The following is a 16,812-nucleotide window of genomic DNA, read 5'->3' as shown; positions in this document are numbered from 1 at the left end:
TAGACGATAGAAATATTAATTCAATAATAAGGTCATACACCTGTTGGCAACTCGTATAGGTAAATATGACCTATCCTATTGCTTCGGCCTTAGTATCTCCACGGTTGCGTCTGCCTCCCACTGACGAGACCTCAATAAAGGTCAGAACCGGTCTGGGTAGCCCTTCCCTTAATGCATAGCAGTATACATGTCTGCAAGGAGATGTGCTTTGCATTATGCGAGATACTGAGACAAGGAGTGATGAGAGCATAGTCCACCTTTGCTTGGAGTTGCACCACCTTACCTCAGTCCTGAAGATATGTTCATGCACAAACTTTGTTTGCTTACACTTGGATAAAGGATTAAACTAAATTTACCGTGTTCTTTTATCATTTTAGTCATCAAAATGGAGTGAATTATAAAAAAATAAATCGTAGATTAGAGTTCTGTTCGAAGAGCCTTCGTAGTTCATCAGCTGGTATCAACAATACTCTTTGGTTGAAAGACTTGGTTTTGAATCCTGTCCTAGACAAACTGACCAGAAGCCAATTTACAGACATGCAGACAGGATTAACTGCCATATCATAAGCAGCATCATGTTTCAGAAGTTACTTGGCCATCACAGACCATTGAGGCTAACAATAAAAAAACAGATGGAAGAGAGACATTTGACACGTCACATATCTGAAGCGGTTCTCAACCCTATGCCCGTGGGCATATTTGAACCTACAGACCTATTTGCATGCGCCCACTGTCAATGATTAAATAAGGAAAAAATAAAATTAAAACTGAAAAATATGTCTTCTCCTAGTAATAATATTTATTGAAATCATAAAAAATGTTACCATTTATATTATAAACATTTTGTAATTCCTCTGTCTTCAAGTACAAGTGCTACCAGTGCTAATTTTGTGCATATATTATGTATTTAGTCTACTGGCAACTGTGCATTTGAAGGATGTGTCACCACTTCATCAGTGTTGTCAGCATGCTTTGAACATATGTTGTTTCCTTGTGTTTAAAAATTTTGCCCCAAAATGAGTAATCCAAATAAAAAAAAACAAACCTATAAATTCGACAATGATTGGGAAAAGACTAATGTTTTATCCAGAGTAAAGAGAAATGTTTTGCTTATTGTGCTATGGTTTAATTTAGTTGTATAACAAATGTTACATGTGTATTTATCTTACTTTCATAGTTAATTTGATATGATAAGCAAGTATAAATTTTCATAGAAAAAATATTGGTGCCCATCACTCTCTTCCCAATCTCGTATGCAGTGGCGTAGTTGGGGGGGGGGGGGCAACCTGACCCCGGGAAGGCAATTTTCATGTGAGACAATTTTATTGCTTAATTATAATTAGTTTTCAACAATTATACTTACAACTAAAATAAACAGACAGCGTTTTAATTTCTTTCCCTAGATCGTTCTGACTTGTAATATTTTTGGTGTGTATTGAGAGGGGTGGCAAAAGCTCTAGCTATGCCACTGTCTGTATGTAAATGTTAATACCCCACCCCTTTTCCAGCATTCAATTTTTTTTTTTTTTTTTTTTTTTTACTCTCCCATTTGCTATTTTCAAGTGATATATCATTCAGGATAGATAAAAATGTCTTGACAAGTGATGTACCAAGTACACTGAAACTGGTGAAACTGTTTATTTTCAGAAGTTACCTATTGAGAGTATCTATTATAAGTAGTTCAAATATTTCTTTGGTCCCACCCACAACTTTTTTTTTTTTTTTAGGTGGGAAAACAGCTGATTTGGCCTTCAAAGTCAACTTTTTTATTTTTACAAACTTTCATAGAAGAAATATTTCAATGAAGGTGCTTTTAAGCATGCATGTTCTATTACACGTATAACCAACACAAACAAAAAATCAGGCTCGTAGATTCAACCCAGAGCCTGCAGGGCTAAATACAGAATGGAAAAAAAGGGCATTTAGAACATCTAAAGCAGGTGGCTGGCACTTGAAATAAATTACTGTCTGAAAATGAGAAATCAAAAAGTACACATCTTGAACATTAAATGGGCAGAAACCTGACAATCTGGAAATAAGCTGTGATTAATTTTAAACCCATTTGAAACTCTAAAGATTCAGTTGATTTGCCAAATAAAAATGAATGCTATAATTAATAAGTGGCCAACAGCAGGCCTGCGGAAGGATAAAAACTATATTAAATTATACGTATTATCAATTTAGCTATTAGTTTAGACTGCAGATTTTCTGATTGATATAATAGTTATATTCATTCAAGGTTTTTAAATTCACTCTAGTCAGAGGAAACTTGGTACATTTCCCTTCCTGCAGGAAGTTGGAGTAGAGCCATGACATTGACTTAAATTTTTTTGTGCCAATGTTAGACCAACTTTTGGAGCAATTCAGTAAGCGATTTTCTGACTTCAGTGACACGTGGCCACAACCGACATTATTTAACAACCCAATGAAATGCGACATTTCAGAGCAGCATGACATTATTCAATTGGAGTGTGTGACCTTCAAAGTGACCCCTTTTTCCAGTCAAGAGTGGAGATAGGCATTGACTTTTGGAAACTAGTACCAAGGAAAAAATATCCTGCATTGAGTGATTTCACCTTGAGAATTGTATCTATGCTTGGAAGCACAAACATATCTGAATGCACTTTCTCAACTATGAGGGCAGTTAAATCATCACAAAGAAGCCGACTGACTGATGACTACCTTCAGGATTTGTTACAAATATCATCATCATCGTTGAAAATCAACTTTGATGAACATGTTGCCGCACATGAACGCCCACAGTCTTCTCATTAAGTTGTGTTACATGTGAAAAAACTAGAAATATGTAATTAAATTTAATTTAACAACTTATATTTAACTCAATCAAGTATTTTATATTGTTCTCCCAGTAGTAAAATGATTTAACAAATATAGTAATTCAATACATATAACTATTGCCTTGAAAAAATGCAGAGTTTATTTTTATTTAAGTTCTGTCTAAAAGTGGATGGCACGTGCTGCTACCACTCATCATATATTGGCCCTCGTATAGAATCAAGTTGGCAATGCCTGCTATAATTAATAGAATGCCTAAAAAAAAATCTAAAAATATTTTCTTTATTCTAAATTGGGATGTGCCAAATATTTGGTTCTGTTTCAGTATTCAGCCACTTCGGATGTTCTTTTTTCGGATATTCGGCTTTAGCCAAATCAGAAAAATTCCTGTCACATGCAATATATAATTGGGAAAAGCCTCCCCTTATCTTGCACGACTGTTAAAATAGAATGGTTTCCAAGGCTAATGAGTAAATGTATTTCACATTACAATTTCTCAGAAAATTTCTTTTGTCCTTAGCTACCAGTGTATTCCTTGAAGGTTTTTTCAGAAGTCAGAAATATTTATGAATAAACCAGACATATTCTTTCCCAAAAAATGCTGAAAAATTAATTTTCCAACATCATAATTTATTTTAATTAATGCATAATTGTTTATATTTCAAATTAAAATAAGTCTGTTGATAGTTTTGTTTATGTGAAGAAATATGTGCAATGTTTTTCTGATTTTTATGCTGAATCATGTTTTTTAAATGATATTTTTATTATATCGAAATGGGGGAAAATTATGGATCCATCTATATTTTATAACCAAATGTAGAAAGTGAAGGGTCTAAAATTTACCAGCGAGCTTATGAGACCAAGACAGAAATGAGAGTTGCCATGGCTTGCACTATTTAAATACCATGAACTCTACCCACAACTCAGGTATTTGCCTTTTTATTAACTCATGGAGTAAGTTTCACTAGCCTGAAACACTAGTTTAGAATTCAAATTGAACAAGTTAAAAAAAAAAAATTAAAACATTTTCTTTATTCTAAATTGGGATGTGCCAAATATTCGGTTCTGTTTCAGTTCAGCCACTTCAGTGTGTTTTTTGGATATTTGGAAAAATATCTGTAGAAATGAAAACAAAAACTCATTCAATGCAACGTCAGAAAGTTAAATTTATCATAAGCAATCTCTAGGTGGATGCATAAAAAAATACAGTAGAATCTGCTTATTGTGATTGCGAATAATATTATCAATCAGCTATTGTTATCAAAAAATCAGTTGGTTCCCAAAACACACCATTTAAAAGGAATTAAAAATAATCCGTCTATTATAATTCAAGTTCAAGTCATTGTTATCAAAATCCCCAAACGTTTAGCCTTTTGCATCTCAGAATTAAGAACTTTAAGGGTTAATCAGGAGAAAATTTGACAAAGAACATTTGTTGAAATCTGACTTTTGTGTTAATCTTCTTTTAATCTAATTCTTCCAGGCAAATGCAGGTGGGTTATCTTCTTATAATCTTAATCTTTTTTTTAATCTTCCGTAAATGTTAAATCTTCTAGGCAAATGCAGGTGGGTATAAGTACAGTCGAATTGTGATTGAGTTTATTTTCGTGCTCTCTTTCAGTAAGTGCTTGGAAAAACAGCCCTTGGCATTATTGAAGGAGCAAGTAAAAAATGTAAAGATGTATCTTTTCAAGAAAAGCAAAGAATTTTGGAGTACTATAAGTTGCCCAAAATGAGTCAGCTTCGTGTGGCTGCACATTTAAAAATTTCACAACTATCTTGTGTAAGATCATAAAAAACAGATCAAAAGAGAGCTTGATTTGGTAAAGATACTCAGGTTGAATCAGCATTAAAAATTTGGTTTAATAATGTTTGTGAAAAGAATGCTTCGATTAATGGGCGCCTTTGATGCATCAAAAAGCAGAGAAAATTTCACTTGTGGAAAAAGTGAGAGAATATTGTCCAGATGCAAGAAGCTCTACGAATACTTCGTCACGGTGTGCAACATAGAGCAACAAACTTTGAAAGGCATTATGATACGAACAATTTATTCATGAACTACTATATTCAAACATGACAGACAACACTAGATAAGTTTTTTTAAAACAATTTTATGTTGTTGCTTATTAAATAATGTTCATAACAATAAATTGAAATAAATGATGCAATTTTTTATATCCTTTGCTTACTGTTATCAACCGGTTATTGTCATTGAAAAGCAACTGTTCCAAAGTGATCACAAGAAGTTTAATACAGTAGACGAGACGTCTACTGTATTAAATTAAAGCGTGGAGAAGCTTATATGTCTTACATAAGATACCATAACAAAAAAAGTTACGGATACATCTATATTTTATAGCAAAATGTGGGAAAAAAAGAAAGTAAGAAATGTAGAAAAATTTTCTTTCTTTCGAAAATTTACTAGAAAGCTCATGAGAAGGTTTCGTTTTTACAAACTCTCTGGCAAAAATTTGAGACCGTTAAGTTTCTATCAACATTTGGCTATAAAATAAGGTTTGATCCATAATACCCTCCATTTCAATATCTCACTTATTTCAATCTCGGCTCTATAATTAAAAATTACATTTAGGGAAAGCAAAATTTTTTTTTCTTTTTATTAAAAAAAATACTAAATAGTCTTCATTTTGCAATGTAAAAAAAAAAACAGAAATCTTTCTGTCTTTCAGAAAGATTATTGAATAAAATTCAGCTAGAGAGGCATGTGGTGAAGTTGTCTGCAAGGATAGAAAAATTAGAACTCCATGGTGGACACAGGAAGTTAAAGAGACAGTCAAAGAAAAGAAGAAAGCATATCAAAAGTTCCTGGCAAATAAGTCAGCTTGTGCTCTTAGAGAATACAGAGACAAATGCAAGAATGCTAAACACTGTAAAACTAGCTAAACAAAAGTCATGGGAGGACTTTGGCAAGAATATAGAAAATAAATATCAAGGTGGCGGCAAAATATTCTGGAGGTTGTTGAAGAAGTTTAGGAATGCAGGAAAGAATGCTGTAAAAGTGCTTAAGGGTCAAAGCTGTATAACTGAGAGGAGACCTCCACATAGCCTTTAAAGGAATGTGGAGAACCGACCAGGGCTTCTGACCTAATGTCCAATCCTCACCTTCTCGTGGTGCACCCTGTTGGGTATCTACTTGGATACTGAACAGACGAGGATGGGCTGGCAATTTGGGATTTAGCCGACCAAATTGTATTCTTATTGGTTAAACCAAAATAAAAAATGATGGTACAACATGACAAAATTTCATGCCAGCTGGGGCGTCGCCCGGTTAAACAAGGCCCCCGTTGTTTTCGCCAGGGAACCAGGGCGAACAGCGAAAAGTCAGCTACTGGAACAAATCTGAAAACAAACCCCAACTCAACATCACCAGAGTTAAAGATCGGTACTATCAACGTAAGAAGCCTGAATGGCAAAGAAATGAAGCTAACTGAGGAATTATATAAGTACCAGATCGACATAATAGGGGTGACTGAAACAAAAAAGACCAAAACTGGGGAGATCTTTCTGAGCAATAAATACAAAATGTTATATTCAGGCAATGACAATCAAGGAAAAGAAGGAGTAGCCATAGTATTCAACACAAAATACGAGGCTAATCTTCTTGAATGGCAGGCAGTGTCAGGTAGAGTGATGTGGGCAAATATGAGAATGGGGAACTGGATAATGAGACTTATTTGTGCCTATGGTCCCACAGAAGGTTCTACAAAGGTAGAAGTGGAGGAATTTTTTGAGGCTTTAGAAAAAGCAACTGACACAATGAAAAAGGAAAAGTTGGTTCTTGTTGGGGATCTAAATAGCAGAGTAGGAAATGATTGTCAGACATACAAAAATATTTTGGGAAAATTTGGAGAAAAGAGCAAAGCTAATAATAATGGCTAATATCTGTTGGATTTCTGCTCAGGACATGTACTGGTTATTACTAACACCATGTTCCAACATAAAAATGTGCACAAATTCACATGGAGAGAAGAGGCTAGGAATAAGAAAAGTCTCATTGACTATGTTATTGTTGATAGTGATGTTTTCTCCTTGGTGCAGGACACCAGAGTGTACAGAGGATTTGAAATTCGAAGTGATCACTATTTAGTCTTGAGCAGGATAAAATTGAATTTGATATCGAAAAGAATAACACGTAAGAAAGTTTTAAAGCGAATAAAAGTTGAGCAGCTCTCAGATGTGAACTGTAGACTAAAATACACAAAGATTATTGAAGAAAAAATGAAAGAGTTTGAGAACTGGAATCAAACCTTGGAGATTCAGTGGCAAACTCTGAAGAAAACATTGATTGATTCTGCCAGAGAAGCATGTGGTGAGGTTGTCTGTAAGGATTCTTGCGTAGAGGCGTATCCTCCGCGATCGCGCTATCTACATCCCGCTAGAACACGACCCCACAAAAACACAAGTTAAGAAATTAAAAATCTTACTTAAAAAAGTAACCTACAGGACCCCCGACGTCACGAAAAAACTTAAACCTTTTCGCTCCCGTCCCCCCCGAATATACGGTTTACCAAAAATCCACAAACCCAATTTCCCACTCAGACCTATAGTAGATGCCACCTATGCACCTTGTTACAGACTGTCTAAACAGCTGGCCAACTCTCTGTCCCCCTCACCGGAAATTCAGCTTCCTATATAAAAAACAAGACCCACTTTAAAGCCCTCACAGAAAATTTAACCTTGAATAATACAGACATATTAGTAAGCTTTGATATCTCCTCTTTGTTTACCAATATTCCCTTAACTGACACTTTATCTCTCTTAGAAAACGTTTTCCCCTCTGACATCTTAGATCTCTTTTCCTTCGCCATCAACTCTGGGTATTTCTCTTGGAATAAAAAAATCTACAAGCAGATAGAGGGAACCACCATGGGTTCCTCCCCTCTCACCCCCCCTTGCCAATTTCTATATGGAAGATTTCGAAAAATGAGCCATAGACTCAGCCCCACTCAAACCTTCTATCTGGCTAAGATATGTAGATGATGTGTTCTCCATTTAGCCTCATGGCCCAGACACATTAGACTCCTTCCTCGGTCATCTCAATAGCCTACATCCCATCCAAGAATCCAGTTTACTATGGAAAAGGAAAAGAACAATTGTTTACCCTTCCTAGACACCTTAGTCACGCGCCTGCCTAATGATACACTTGCCTTCACTGTATACAGAAAGCCCACACACACAGGCAGATACATTCACAAACTCTCCCACCACCACCCCTCACAACAATATGGCATCATTAAAACCCTTACCAAGAGAGCCCGCAATCTTTGTTCCAGTGGAACCGCCCTCACTAATGAGCTTAACCACATACACAGAACTTTCCTCTCCAATGGCTACAGCGAACACAGTATCAAAAAAATAATCAATTCCACCCCCATTCCCCGTCCCTCTCTTCAACAAGATTTTAAAAATGCCATCACCATACCCTACATCCATGGCACTTCGGAAAAAATAGCCAAGATACTAAAAAAGTATAACCTACACACAGCATATAAGCCCTACTGCAAACTTGCTACCCTTATCCATTCAACGAAAGATCAGCTCCCTCCTCTCTCTCTGCCTGGAGTTTGCAAAGTACCCTGTTCCTGTAAGCTTGCATACTTTGAACAGACAGGCAGATCAGCATCCATCTGCCTGGAGGAACACAAGTCGTACATCGTTACACACAACTATGGCCATTCAGGCTTGGCTGACCATGTTTTGGACACCACCCACAGAGTATCATGGAAGAAAACCACCATGCTCCACCACAGCAAATTCAAGAAAGAGAGACTTTTCTTAGAAGCAGCAGCAGCTCTCAGAAACCAACCAAATCTTAACAAATACGGTTGCATTAAGCTTCCGAAGATTTGGGAAACACTCATCACCAGAGGTCCTACCTTACATTCCAGGCCACCTACTACCGCCCTTAGAGGGCGCTCCACCTAGATAGGACTTTAGTATCACCCACGTGGTTGGGCTTAGTATTGTAAGTTTTTGTGTGCATGTTACATTAATTGTTTTTGTAATCCCTGTAGATGTCCTAGTGACTAGGACGAAATATAGGAAGTATTAAATTCTATTTTAATTCTTTTTGAATGTTGTAAAAAATCCATTAAACCTCCAACATAATGTCTGTAAGGATAAAAAAATCATAACTCCCTGGTGGACACAGGAAGTTAAAGAAGCAGTGAAGGAAAAGAAGAAAGCATATCAAAAGTTCCTGTCAAATAAGTCAGCTTGTGCTCTTAGAGAATATAGAGACAAATGCAAGAATGCTAAACACTGTATAAAACTATCTAAACAAAAGTCACGGGAAAACTTTGGCAAGAATATAGAAAATAAATATCAAGAAGGTGGCAAAATATTCTGGAGGTTGTTGAAGAAGCTTAGGAATGGAGGAAAGAGTGCTGTAAAAGGAGTTAGAGATGATAAAGGTGACATGAAAATGGAAGAAAAGGATATCCCTGAAGTATGGAATAATTACTTTGAAAAACTGCTAAATGAAACAAGCAGTGATGACAGCACAGTGGTAAAAAACACTGACCAGGCATGCAGTCAGGAATACATATCCATACTTGAAGTAGAAAACGCCATCAAAGGCTTGAAATGTGGAAAGGCAGCAGGAGTAGATGATATTCGACCAGAAATGCTGAAGTATGGTGGTATAAGAGTCTTACAGTGGCTGCACTGCATAGTTCAGAAAGCCTGGACAGAGGGACGAATTCCCGATGATTGGAGTAGAGCTCTCATAGTACTCATATATAAAAAGGGAAATAAAACTGAATGTGAGAATTACAGAGGTATTTCCCTACTGAGTGTTCCTGGCAAGATCTATGCAAGTATACTTGAGAAACGGTTGAGAAGAATTGTGGAAGAAAAGCTTGGTCAAGAACAAGCTGGATTCAGGCCAAACAGAGGCTGTTAGGATCAGATCTTCACTTTACGACAAATTGTTGAGAAAGCATGGGAAAATAACAAAGATCTATATTTAAGTTTTGTCGATCCGGAAAAGGCATATGACAAGGTGCCAATAGAGAAGCTATTCGATATGCTGCAGTTATATGGTGTCAATGGGGCATTATATCAAGCAATACTTAGTCTTTATTTGAGATGTGAGTCAGCAGTTAGAATTGAAGGAAGTACAGGAAGATGGTTTAATGTTAAATCTGGTGTGAGACAAGGATGTACATTATCCCCTCTGTTATTTATTATCTATATGGATCACATTATGAAGGAAAGTGGTATTAAACATGATATCAAAATTGGAGATGTTAATGTCAGCTCTTTGCTTTATGCAGATGATGGTATACTTCTAAATAAATCCGCTACAAGTCTGCAAGATTCTCTGACTAAATTGAATAGCTGTTGTAATAGATATGGTATGAAGGTCAGAAATAAAAAGACAAAGACAATGAAAATAGGCAGAATCACTGAAAATGTCAACTATGTTGTGAATGGAGAACCTGTGGAACAAGTAAAACATTTCAGCTATTTAGGCACGATTTTTACTGAAGATGGTAAATTAAATATAGAAATAGACAACAGAATCAGCAAAGCTGGTATGGTGGGAAGTCAATTGAATAAATTCATATGGAATAAGAGAGAAATTAGTTGGAACACTAAATTAGCGGTATACAAGACAGTGTTCAAACCAGTTTTAACTTATGGATCTGAGAGCTGGGTCAGAAGTAAAACACTTGACAGATATGAGAGTCCTGAGAAAGATTATAGGCGTGAACAGATGGCATCAATGGCAATATCATATTAGAAACGAGGATATTAGGAAAGAACTTGACATTGTCAGCATCCAGGAATGTGTTAGCAGAGCTAATCTCAGGTGGTATGGTCACTTAAACAGAATGGGCGAAGAAAGATTAGCAAAACAAGTGTTCTCTGCCAGGTTGGCAGCAAAACGACCCAGAGGAAGACCAAGATATAGGTGGATTGATACGGTACAAAGTGCTTTAGACGATAGAAATATAAGATCTAATAATGTTGGAGTCTTGACAAGTAACAGACTGATTTGGAGGAAAATTGTAGATAGGAAATTAATAATGATGTAATTTTTTTCATGTAGTACTATCATATCCTGTATACCCCTTGAGGGTACATGGCAGGAATTTGATGATGATGAAAAACAGAAATAGGAATATAGTAAAATGGCAGTTATCTGTGGTCCTCTGTAGTACATACAAATTTTTATTTTTAAATTTTCTAGGTAAGTGGATTTGTAAAATAACAGAAAAAATAAAAAATGTTACAACAAAAACTTATGGACTTTCTATCTATATAAATAAGTTTAAAAATGTTCAGTTTTGTATTTACATACTACAAGAATGTTTATGTTTTTATAGTTTATGTATTTAACCGAATAAAGTGTAATTTGGATTAACCGTGTTTTTCAATTATCCAATTTCTAGCGTCTCTCAATTTCAGAGATAATTGATTTTTTTTAGTGTACATGCTTATTTCATGGCTGAATATACATATTTTTCAGAGTTTATTATACAGGGTGGCAATAATAACAGCTGGTGTTCAGAGCTCTGTAGCAAAAAATGTATTGGACGAAATTCAACCAAACTTGGTGTAAGTACGCTCTGGAACATGGGCCACCCTGTATTTTCATAAGCTCCCCTGTCAGTTTTCAAAACTTTCAAAGTTTCTGTATGTATATTTATTTATTTTCATGTGGATACATGATTAAGTGAAGTATTATTATTACTACACATTTTTTAATCTTTCTTCATTCTGCAATTTGAACCAAAGCACAATTAAATTTTATAAAGAAATGTTCTCTGCCAGGTTGGCAGGAAAATGACCCAGAGGAAGACCTAGATATAGGTGGATTGATATGGTACAAAGTGCCTTAGACGATAGAAATATAAGATCTGATAATGGAGTCTTGACAAGTAACAGACTGATTTGGAGGAAAATTGTAGATAGGAAGTTAGCAATGATGTAAATTTTTCATATAGTATTATCATATCCTGTACACCCCTTGAAATTTGATGTTTTGAAAAAAAAAATATAAACAAAAAATACATTTATTTAAAATTATCAATTTTTAATGAGTGGCCCCCCCCTCAAAAAAACCATTTGTTTATAAAATTTAATTCAGTATGCTTTGGCCAAATTTCAAACTGAATATTTAGTTATTTAGTATTTGGTACTTCGGCATATCCCTTATTCTAAAGGACAGGGTAACCAAATAACTCGCATTCATCAAAACACAAAATTATGCAGCTGCGATTAATTTTTAATTTGATGATTTCATATGGAATAATCCATGTGACATAAATGAATAGAAGCATTCACTGTTTTGTTCTATTATCTATGCACTTTTATGTGTGATATTATTGTATGTATGGGGGGAGGGGGGGGGGATTGTAAGCAGTAAGGAACTTTAAACTTTGGCTTGTCTGCCACATGTAAGCCAAACCACAGTATCCCACAAACACCTGGATGCCATCCTTTGGAAATCTAGGAGGCAATGAATGGCTTGGATTGGTTGCAAAGCTATTCAAAATACTGTGTTCTTTGAATAAGGTAGTACATGAACTGTTTGCTTCATTTCCCCAATTTAAAAAAAACTGGATGAAGCCACCAGATTACAGGTGTTCACAAAAACTAGTTCAAATTTAAACTAGTTTAAAATTAGTTGAGTAGTACAGAATGTACTAAACTAATTTTAAAAAGTCCTCTACTACTTATAAGAAATTTTTATATTTTCCTTGCATTCATATGCTAAATCTCTAACTTAGTTGTTGTGGAAGCAATAATAAATTTCTTTTGTAGTGAAGAAGGCATGTTTCATATGGCCTGAAGGCAGCAAAGACCATTCAGAATGAAAGATAAAGTTTAATGAGAGGAACTATAGTCAGCCTGCACTCACTGTGACTAATTACTGGCATTTATCTGCTATCTTTATAAAAACTTACCTAAAGCTTGTTCCGAAGCCACGACTCTGTTGTAAGGTCTGAGCAAACATTTCATACTTTCTAATGTCATTATCACTAACAGATCTGCGGGCAAATTTCATGGCTTCTTCAAAATGATCTCGACGTATTTCAGGAACAGGATCATTATCTTCTACTTCCTACAGAATTGGTGGGGAGGGGAAGGGAGAGGTAAAGGTAATCATTTAGTAGTCTGAAAACATTAATATCAGTAACAAAATTTTAGTTTGTAGAAATCATTGATAATGCTTCCAAGAAAAAAAAAAGTTAAGTATTTAACAGTCTGAAAACATTAGTATCAGTAACAAAATTTTAGCTTTTAGAATATGTTCAATTTTGACTTACCTTTTAATGCAATTTCTGCATCAAATGAATCTTGTAATATCTGAACTGTAGTTCAGGTATATAATACCATGTATAGTTGAGGAAAATGCAACCCAGTTTGCAAATGGCTCATATGGATTTATTGAAGGATGTATTTTCAAAAGCTTCCCACTTGAAGTCAATTTGGATGCAGTATCTAGTTAATACTTTCTTCAATACAACCAGTTTCTAAAAAGTGTTTCTGGTATGACATTGTTTGGCACAGGGAGAGTCTAGTACTCTTCTGAATTGCACCTACTGAATTGTGTATGCAGCACACAATGCAGTAGGTGAGATCATTTACTCTCAGTGAAAACCCCATGATTTGGTTAATCTGTAAATTATCATTAGTTAGTTAATTAATCAATGTATGATGATATAATGGCCAAATCCAATACTGGCAGTATGGCATGATCTTATGAAAACAATGTGAAGCTATTGGTCATAATGTAATTTATGTAAATTTTGCGTGTTCTTCTGGATGGTTTTAGGGATCAAAAAATCTTAGTTTCCTGGAGGGGGGAAACTCCATCTCTGTATGAGCCTAGTTAACTTGTCATTTGATTGAAGATATCTGATAGAGGTTCCTCGCATCACAGACAAGATTTGACCCTAGGTCTTTCCAATCAAGGGGCTCGTCTATACCAACTAAGCTAAGTACTGTAAACAGAATTGTACAAAACAGTATATCTTACAGTTGTATAGCTGGTATTCTTACCACACAAAACAGCTGTAATTTGAGAGTTTATTAATTACTCAACTAGTTTTGTGAAATTCATTTCACATCAGGAGAAATAAGTGAATAAACTAAAAATTAAAATAAAGCCTGGCCTTCTTGTATTAAACACAAGATGCACATGGTCACGGAAAGTTTTGCAGAAGACCACAAACCAGCAATTACCTTTATAGCATATGCACTTTCTACTATTATCCCTGTTTTCAAATGTTTCATAATGAATGTTATGAATTATTTTTATCAGCAGCACAACTGTTTCATATTCTCACTTCAGAATCCTGCATGATGAAAAACAGTATATCGTACTCTTCTGAATTTTAATTGCTCTTTCCTAAAAGCACACTTCTTGCATACACTGTTTGAGTGAGGTGTTAGTGCCTCATATTGCTTGATGTGAAAATTTTGTTGAAGGGGGTTGGCCAACATTGTATTATTTTAGAAGAACTGAAACTGGTGATGAACTGTGATGCTTCTAATATGACCGAGAAACAAAGGTAAAGCATGGAATGGCAATTGTAGATTTCTTGGAGAGCTCAAGGTATGATTGCAGAAACAATTTAATTTTTACACGAATAATCTTTGTTTATTTCAGTCTACAGTTCTCTTCTGAAAGCTCCTCAACTCTGATTCTTTTCAATGTGATATCCAATTTAATCTTGCTAAAAACTAAATAGTATTTACTTCCTATTTTCAAATTCCTTTATGCTTGTGTTCTAAACCTGCATGAACATATTGCTGGCAAAAATAAGTCAATGAGACATTTCTTGTGTCTGCTCTCCATGTGAATTTGTGCACATTTTTATTTGATTTTCTCTTCTTTTTTTTTGGTAACACTTATGCTGATCTGGTACTTATCCAATTATCTGCTAGTTTCATTTCATTTCCATTGATGCTTCTTATATTGATAGTACCGATCTTGAACTCTGTTGATGTTTAGTTGGGTTTGTGCCAGAAGCTGACTTTTCATTGTGTGCCCTAGTTCTCTAAGGAAAACAATGAGGGCTTGTTTAGCTGGGTGACACCCCCCCAGCAAGTATTAAGTTACATCATGGTGTACCATCATTTTGTATTATAGTTTAAGCCAATAAAAAAACAATTTGGCTGGTGAAATCCCAATTGCCAGCCCATCTTTGTTCGTTCACTATCCAGACAGATATAAACAGGGTGCACCATGAGAAGGTGAGGAATGGACATTAGGACAGAAGTCCTGGTCAGTGCTCTAGATTCCTTAAAAGGCTATGTTGCAGTCTCTTCCCAGTTATCCAGCTTTGATCCTCACGTTTTCAATTTTCCTCTCCTTAAATAGGTTTATAAGTACAATATCTAACAGAATAGTTGAAAGAAATATTAAAAATAAAATTACCACTTGTTTGAAATCTTTAAACACTAAACTGAATGTAAGAATTCAAGAACTTTGGTTAAAAAAAAAAAGTATTTCTTTCATAACACCTTTTCAAGAAATGGATATGAAAAGTTTGGAATCCTTAAAAAGCAGATTATTATAATTTTCTTCTATTTCAATAATTAGTTGGACACACAAAATTTTCCTTAATGGGAATACATAATAATGATAGATCTAAAATGTTTTCAAAGATGACAATGACGTGAAGTCATTAATCTCTATATACAAGTAGCCCAGTCATGAAGCCATTTCATGCATAAACTTTGTTTGCTTACACTTGGATAAAGGATGAAATGAAGAATATACAATTTCTTGGCATCTTTAATTAATAGCAAGCACAGATGTTAGTAATTTTTTTTTGGGGGGGGGGGGGGGGGGAGTGAGGTGGGGAGATAAGATGATGTGCCAAAGCTTTCCCATGGATGCAATCCAACTGTTACAGGATTCAGAGTGGGTGGGTGGATGGTATAATTTGCTCTTCGTTTGATGAATTTTGTTACAGATCTCTCTCTCTTGTTCTGGAAGATCTGGTCATAGGAGATGAATAGTGCAGACATGAATCTTTGAAAGCAATCAGTTCACTATGGTAGGGTATCTTTAGAGGATTCTCCAAGCTGTATTCTGAGATTTATTGGCTGCTCTGCATTCTCACCCTCGTTAAGGAAATGTGGAAACTGACTTGACAATCTGAATAGTGCAGCTGTAGCAGCGTGTGTTATACATAAGGAAATGAATCTCTCTTAGATAAATAACAGTGAATGTTGAGTAGGCATGTGGAGAAAGGTGCTGCTTTTTCCAGAAGGTGGAAAGAGAGAGAGAGAGAGAGATTGCTGGACATATGTTTCACAATCCTTCCTTTGATGTTAGTATACATCCTATCCACAGAGCATTGTGGCCATTTAAATCTCCCATAAGCATACGGAATTGCAACTACAACAGGTGATAGACAGATCCAGAAAACTGGGAAAAATCCTAACAGGTGGATGGAAACTACCTCTACCTGTTAGGATTTTTCCCAGTTTTCTGGACTTGCTGGAGTGAGATATGGTTGCCTACAAGGATGGAGATTCCTCTGTGGGTAGGTCCACCACCTGTTCTGTTCTCTTTGTTGTTAATAGCGATATATCACTTAGAATCCTAATAATAATAATTATTATTATTATGTGACACCTCCAGGGAGTCCTAAGACTCATTGAGAGAGAGTGTGCCAAAAGCATCGAACGACTGATCCCATTCCACTACTAACCGCACTCAAACTTGCTTAAGTTATTAGTAGCAGGCTCTACCAATCGACCAACCTTTGCTGGCAGTTTCAAATACGTCTCATGCAGGCAAAGAACAATGGGTTATGCCTTTTTTTTTGCTTTGTGAGAAACTGTGGATTATCAGTGTCCATATATTCTTTCTCAGCAAAACATTCTCAAACTTTGCCCAGGATACTAGGGATTTTGATAGTTTTGGATTCACCTGGAAGCATTTGTGTGATTGTGGTGTTCATACCATTATTTTTTAACTAAAGAATTTAAGTAATGGTCTAATTTTTAATGGGGTTTCTGGAATGA

At 35.5% G+C, this 16,812-nt stretch overlaps 1 protein-coding gene across 1 annotated transcript in view; it reads right to left on the bottom strand.

The window, feature by feature from the left end:
• Window positions 1-16,812, bottom strand: part of TER94 (Transitional endoplasmic reticulum ATPase TER94) — a 258,536-nt gene that overhangs the window by 14,186 nt on the left and 227,538 nt on the right. Inside the window, exon 18 of the mRNA XM_090414459.1 lies at window positions 12,732-12,889. Coding sequence (XP_090270585.1) covers window positions 12,732-12,889 — 158 coding nt within the window. The remainder of the gene's footprint in view (window positions 1-12,731; window positions 12,890-16,812) is intronic.

Source organism: Typopeltis vanoorti, chromosome 25 (assembly GCF_054136105.1).
Source record: "Typopeltis vanoorti isolate ZY-2024b chromosome 25, IOZ_Tvanoo_1.0, whole genome shotgun sequence".
Taxonomy (NCBI): domain Eukaryota; kingdom Metazoa; phylum Arthropoda; class Arachnida; order Uropygi; family Thelyphonidae; genus Typopeltis; species Typopeltis vanoorti.
The sequence above is the reverse complement of the archived record's forward strand: the minus strand, read 5'-3'. Positions and strand labels throughout refer to the sequence as shown.